We start from the raw sequence: 7,356 nt of genomic DNA, 5'->3' as shown, positions 1-7,356 counted from the left end.
TGTGTTGTCCCTCTAATGACCATTCCTGATCCTGTCCATTCTTGTCACTCCTAAAGAGAATCTTAGCATCTTTAACTCTGCCATCTCCCTCTCCGTCTCCTGTCTTCTGCCTATTGCTACCGTCTCTAAACCACTCATAATGGCTGGTCTCACCACCGTCCTGTAAACCTTTCTCTTCACCTTAGCTGACACTCTTCTGTCACAGATGACTCCTGACACTTTTCTCCAGCTGTTCCATCCTGCCTGTACTCTATTCTTCACCTCTCTACCATAGTCTCCTCTGCTCTGAACAGTTCATCCTAAGTCAACTCATATGTCATAATAATACTCCAAAAACATACATCTTACATTTCCCTCCCCCGGTCTGCTCCTGGTATCATTAGCAGGACTTTTCAAACTGACCTTTGGCAGTGAGGCTCTGGATCCAGAACTCTGCGTGGTCATGGTCAGCACCGTGGTGATCCCCAGGCCCACTCTGGCAGGAGCGGCATCCATGTTGATCCAGAAGGAGACCCAGGAGAGGATGACAATGAGAAGGGAGGGGATGTACATCTGGATCAAGTAATAACCCATCTGACGTTCCAGGTGGAATTTTACTTCAATACAGGTGAATTTACCTGCAGATGTGTGACACACAACAAAGTCTCGTTACTCTTGATTTAATGGTTATTTGTTAATTTGGGAAGAATGATAAGATAAAAAAACAAACAACTACAAGCAAAAAAAACAAAAAAACTATGTAAAACAGAAACAGTATTTTTTAAAGTATAAGTATAAGTCGCACCAGCCAAAGAATGAAAAAACGTGCAACTTACAGGAGAAGCACACAAGCCAAGAGTGCACTCTGGCCTGTTGTCAGTGTGAAAATAAGGAACATGTAAATTATCAGTGATCCAGGACTAGCTTAGAGTGCCCTCTAGCGGCTGTCAGTTTGAAAATAACAAACTAACACTTTCAGTGGTATAGGAGAAGCAGATACTGGTACTCAAGCCTAGAGTGCCCTCTAGCGGCTGGCAGTGTAAAAATAATGAACATGTACATTTTCAGTGGTACAGGAGAAGCAGATACTGTAACACAATCCTAGAGTGCCCTCTAGTGGCTGTCAATGTGAAAATAACAAGTGTACATTTTCAGTGATACAGGAGTAGCAGATACTGTGCTGGTACACCAGCTTAGCGTGCCCTCTAGCGGCTGTCAGTGAGAAAATGTGAAATTACATATTTTAATATATAAGTCCCACCTGAGTACAAGTCGCAAACCTAGCTGAAGGGATGAAAAAAAGTGCGAGTTATACTCCGGAAAATATGGAATATATAAAAGTAAAATAGACCACAGTTTGTCTGGACAGGACTGGCAGATAATTTTTCCAAAGGTGCTATCAGTTAAAAAAAACTCCGAACTCTTGGGGGGGGGGAGGGAGGAGGGCTTGACCATCAAATAAATGAAATAAAAATATATTTTTTCATTATTTAATATTTATTTTGTAATTGGATTGGACGGTGGGGTGGACTGGATTTGGTCGCGGCCTGCCAGTTCATGATCGCTGGGTTATACAGTCATAGTATATAGTATATTATATTGCAGAGGTGTGGACTCGAGTCTCATGACTTGGACTTGAGTCAGACTCGAGTCATCAATTTGATGACTTTAGACTTGACTTGACCAAATGTAAAGAGACTTGGAACTCGACTTGGACTCTAACATCAATGACTCATGACTTCACTTGTGACTCGCGCCCTTTGACTCGACAAGACTTGATACTTTCTCCAAAACCAAAAGATTATTAATAAATTTATTGAGGGGCGCTGTGTATCTCTCATTGTGTACGTGTGTGCGTCGGAACAACATGCGATCAAATTAGACCCACATTGTTTTGACGCAATAATCTCGAGCCAATCAAATTGCGGGACAACCGATGAGAAAGAGCTGTCGAACAACGCGCGGGTTGGAGAAAATGATACCAAAGATCGTGTTGTTCGGTTTTAAAAACGACGAGATGGTCAACAAAAAACGAGTGGCAGTGAGTGGAAGGACTCGAAAGGACTTGAAACAGAAACGGCAGGACTTGGGACTTGACTTGACACTTTTCAGTCTTGACTTGGATTCGACTCGGACTTTGCCTATTTTGACTTGAGACTTGATCCGTACTTGAGTGCAAAGACTTGAGACTTGCTTGTGACTTGCAAAGCACTGACTTGGTCCCACCTCTGCTATATTGTATATAGTATACTGTATAGCATATAGTAGCAGAGTGGTTGAAACCATCCTCTGCTCCTAACTGTCGAATTTTTGGGGCAGTAGTGGCTTAGTGGTTTAGGAAGCAAACTTGGGTCTGGAAAGCTTCAGGGATTAAATTTGCTGTTTTTCTTTTGGGGTTGTCACTTCGTATCTGTCAGAATTTTAATAGTTCAGAATGTAAAACGCACTTGTGATGATGTAATTGCACCTAGATAATGTACTATGGTTTACATCGCATGAAATACCTGTGTTGTAATACTTGGTGCAGTATCCCAAATCCATTTCATCTTTAAGTAAAAACTGTGGCAGCTGAAGGTCGTCGGCCACCTGAACTGGACTCTGGGGCAGCCACTCGAAGATGATGTCGTGCATGGTGTAACCAACTGAAAAAGCAGAACAGAAGAAGAGCTTGCATGAGGTTTAAACGAAGAAAGAAAACTAAGAAATAAAGTGTTAAGTTGACTGGAGACAAAAAAAAACAAAACAACTTAAGATACAGTCAAAGCCACTCGCATCCGTCATGGTGATAAAACAGTCAGAGCCACTCGCATCCGTCATGGTGATAAATATTCATTTCCATATCACCGTTAGATCTGAAACCCTAACCTTCACCTCTGGAATTTTCACTGGGATTTCCTTTGGATTTCTAAAGAACAAAACCTGTTCTTTAGAAATATTAGAAACCTTCACTAATGAGGGGGGGAAAAAAAGATGGTGCTGATCTTCTCTCTTCTTCTGTGTCCAACCTATTGACCTTCTGCTGTCATGTCATGTCACAGAAAAGGTCAGACACTAAGGCAGCATCCTGCTGTCAGGATGGTTGGAAATTCTTAAACCTAACATTAAAAATGCTACAATAAAAAAAACCCTAAGCCATCACTTCTACAGTCAACATACTGTATCGCTGGTTCCTGGCACTAATGTCAGTTCTTGTGTGTGCTACTTCTGGTAGTTCCTATGGAAATGCAAGCATTGTCTCGTACTGTCTGTCTGTGATATTTCCTAGATCTGTTACCGTTATACAGGGGGGTCTTTGACTTCGACGTCGGAGTTCAGTTCCTATGGCACAAGTTAACTCAATTTTCTCTGTAAGTCTGAACTCACATGCTGTCCACCAGTACCTATGTTACTCACCTACGCTAACACAGTGGTAACATAATATAGGACATAAAAAGGAGTCTGACTTAAGCCTGGGAGCCATAATGAAGGGGAAAATGTTCCATAAAAAAAAAACATACACAATATAAAACGCAAATGTGACACCATCCAATGTATGGCCTACAAGCGGCGAATGTAAACAAAACTGTCTTCTGCTATTCGCCAACAATTTAACTAAGACAGCTAGGGGTATCTGAAAAGAAAATTTAGTCAACATTAACACAAAAATATGATTGGTTGAAACTTAATTAAGATTTAACCTAAAAATATGTTAAACTAAATTGTTCTTAATAAATCCAAGTCCTCAAACCAAGGGTTTCCAAACATCGGACCGCAGCCCAGTTCCGGGTCCTGAATCATTTGATGAAAAACGCTTCTCTATATAAATATAAATATGGAGTCAAAACATTTTTTGACACCATTTAAATGTAAGGGTGTACTGATTGTACTGGTTGACATTGAAATGCACACAACGACATTGAAAGAGACTTGTTATCAAAACACTTGTTTGCAGCTCATTAGTGGCACGTTAACAACATGGTTGCACGGAGCATTTTATTTTGAAATGTCAAAGTCAGTCTTCACCTTTTGTGTTTTCTATGACTCTCCAAAACTGACACAGTGGATGAATTCAAAATCTTATTTTGTAGGGCGAAACCCGCTAATACATCTTTTACCTAAGTCTAAAAATACGAGTTAAAGCGAATGGGCTCAATGCTACTGTATCGAGCAGCATTGACGCGCTAGTGTGAATTGTTTAGCGTCATTGTTCTCTGCGGTAACAAACTCCAGTCTGTCACCTCCAGACACAGAGGTTTAATAAGAGACACTAAATGAAACCTTCATAATTAATGACCGGGGAATTTGTTTCCTCAGAGGTCAGACTGCTACGTGTGCTGAAGGCAGCAGGAAATGACGATCCAGCTCTGTCCTTTTCATTGTTGTTTTTTTTTTCAATGACATTTAATTCAATTATTGGAAATGTAAACACAAAATCACCCTTTTTTTTTAAGGGACACTTTGGTTCTTGTTAAAAATATTTATTGTTATTTTCATATTCAACTTTTTAGCTGACGTTAAAAATATTTATTATTTTCATATTCAACTTTTTAGCTGACATTTACCAACTGTTATTTTTAGCCTTTTAGCTTATATTCAGCTCTTTTATAGCAATTTATGCCTCATTAGGTTAATCTTTTGAGGAACCTTTAGCTATATCGGGAATCCCTAACACTGTAAAGATTGAAAATCGGCCAAAGACAAATTAACATTAATATGTTGCTTCATTTGTACCACATTCGGGAATGTGCGCTGACTTCTAATCCATTGATTTATTTTGCTTGGTTTGTAGAAATTAAGGGGCTTAAAATAAAGTAAAGCAAAAGCGGTCGGTATGTTAAGGTCTCTGCAGTATTCCGCAATAGTCCTGACTACAAAAAAAAAAAGGTGGTTCCTTCAAGAAAGACTGTGAGAACCACTGACCTATACATCTTTTGGTTAACCTAAAGTAGTCTTTAAAGTCTTCGGTCTACGTTTCCCGGCATTTTTAACCCTTTTTTAAGCCTAACCTCTTGTTTGCTTTTTTTAAGGTTTTGTTTGAGCAGGAGTTTTCACTTTTGGTCAAAAGAGGTGAACTCTGGACTGCCTGAAAACTTGGTGTCGGTTCCTTAACCAGGGAACCCTAATGTGGTTTTAGCTGACAGTGAAAAATGCAGACGAGCAAAGAGATTAAGCGACATAGTGTACAGTGTAACCCAGCCTTAATAATGTACTGTAGGTCTAAGTTATCTAAGTTTTTATGAACCCTAAAAGCAGATTTGCTCTTGATTTACAAACAGTTGCTGTTTAAACTTAAAGACAAAAAGGGGAAACAGGGGAGGAATGAGGACTAGGAGAAAAGAAAAAGAGAAAACAGACAAAGCGAAGAAGAAAAGACTCACAGCTTTCTAATTGCATGGTACAGGTCTGAATATCCATGGGAAAGTTCTTCAAGTCCATAGGACAGGAGAGGGTTAGAGTCAGCCTGAGACACAAGGACAAAAGGACACCCAGGTGGAGAGAAGGGGAGGAGAAGGAGAAACCAGAAGGAAAAGGAGGATCAAGGAAAAGACAGTGAATTCAGTGATGATTGTGATCTTTTTTTATTTTTGTGCTGCCTCTAAAAAAACCCCTCCAAAACACAGTACCGTTTGTGCTTTTTTACTCAAAAATGCCGATAGTCGTTGACAGGGAAAACCCAATTCACAAAGATGGAAACATTTATTTTATTTTATTTTTTTAATGGTATGGAGCAGTTCATGTGTGCCCATGTACAGGCTCTTAGCCTCTTGACTGGTTGGTCACTACTGATTTACGGAACTGCAATTTACGGATACGATACTGATACCAATCCGATATCTTCTTTTCTCCTTTAGCATACTGCAGGCTACCATTGCTACGGTGATAGTGCCCATGTTGATGGCATGTCGCGCAAAGTTAAGTTGAGCATTTGGGCCTAGATATCAGATCGGACCAGTAAGAGTTTTTTTTTTTTTTATATGAGATCACGGACCAGTAAGAGTTTTTTTTTTTTTTTCGATGTAACCAATATCATACTGATCCTGAGTATCTGCTCGAGCTATTCCTACTATGCAAAACTTTAGTTTAAGAACAGCAGATCGAAATTACATTAAAATATAAAAATTCAACAAAAGATTAAAGGAGTTCTTATCTGTCATCTTTACATTTATGGCTGTTATTATTTACAGAAAAAAAAATTCTTTAGCTCTAAATTCTTGGAAAAAATCAATATGTTAGCTTTTAACTTACGCTGCCTCCTGTGGCCAGTTTATGTTGCTAGGGTAAAACTAAGGCTGAACATCTTTGTTCGTCTTAGTCAGGACTAGTGTTTCCTAAAGATTTCTTGGATCAAGTTCTGCGGTTACTGCACCTGATGCTATACAGAACCGTCCCATCTTTGAAGATCCTCAGCAGCTTGTTTTCAGTGGTGACCTCGTGGAAATTAGCTGCTTTCTCGTTTGCAAAGAAAAGATCCGGTTTCCAGATGGAATCCAACATGGACGGATCCAGGTCTAGGAAGTCATCTGGAAAGTCATTGTAGGCTAGACGAGGGTCGTTCCATTTCTGTCGCAGGAACACATTTAACCTGTAGTCCTGGAGACACACACAAAAAAAAAAAGAGAGACAGAAATCATTATGAATACAGATGTGCTATTTGCCTAACGTTGAGCGATCCATTACTTAGGTTGACTTTTAATATCATTTTGCCTTCTTTTGACTATTGGCCAATTACAGTCTGTTGTTTTGCTATCTCTTAAAATAATTATTTTCATAGGTCACCCATGAAAATAAGTTTTGATTTTCCTCTTTGGGAAATTAGGTTTGTGGTCTTCAAGATATTTATTGGCATTTTTTGATCATTTCAACGGATATGCCAAACACTTGAAGTAAAAATAAGATGTAGTTTGATATTTCACTACATATAAAGATTGAAGTCACATGAGGATGTACTTTTTACTTTTATTTACATTCGATAATGGACCCAATCCACTTACAGTTTAAAAGTAAAAAAAAAATCAAAAAAGCCAAATTTGACGAAGGCGCGATTGTACCTTCACAAAAATGTAATCCTACGGAGGAGGGGGTTTTAAAAACGTATCAATATTTTAGGCTAAAGCTAGCGTAGAGAAGAAGACAGTCTCTGTATATTGCAGCTTTGTAAAGATGCATTAGACCACCATGTGGTCAGCACTGGAACTGATCTTCTCAAGAATAACATCTTTGGTGTCTTCAGTTGATAACCTGTCAGTCGCCGCTCAACAATTTTTGCAGCCATCTAGGTGGCGCTGGCGGCCCAAGTTGGGGCCACAGCGCTTATGGTCAAGAATCAGTGGCTTAGAGTAAATAGATAAAATAAAATAGAGAGGATGAATAGAAAGAAAAGATAGATGATACACATGA

At 39.2% G+C, this 7,356-nt stretch overlaps 1 protein-coding gene across 2 annotated transcripts in view; it reads right to left on the bottom strand.

Annotated features, from left to right (window-relative positions):
- glra4a (glycine receptor, alpha 4a) overlaps positions 1–7,356 on the bottom strand; it is a 16,905-nt gene that overhangs the window by 8,015 nt on the left and 1,534 nt on the right. For both annotated transcript variants that reach the window (XM_008326404.3, XM_025063322.1), the window contains 4 exons: positions 6,326–6,549; positions 5,337–5,419; positions 2,484–2,621; positions 403–617 (listed from right to left, as the gene is read on the bottom strand). In XM_008326404.3, the coding sequence (XP_008324626.2) occupies positions 403–617; positions 2,484–2,621; positions 5,337–5,419; positions 6,326–6,549 (660 nt within the window). The remainder of the gene's footprint in view (positions 1–402; positions 618–2,483; positions 2,622–5,336; positions 5,420–6,325; positions 6,550–7,356) is intronic.

This window comes from Cynoglossus semilaevis, chromosome 15 (genome assembly GCF_000523025.1).
Source record: "Cynoglossus semilaevis isolate Cse_v1.0 chromosome 15, Cse_v1.0, whole genome shotgun sequence".
NCBI classification, from domain to species: domain Eukaryota; kingdom Metazoa; phylum Chordata; class Actinopteri; order Pleuronectiformes; family Cynoglossidae; genus Cynoglossus; species Cynoglossus semilaevis.
Note: the sequence above shows the minus strand (reverse complement) of the source record. Positions and strands in the feature narration are given on the sequence as shown.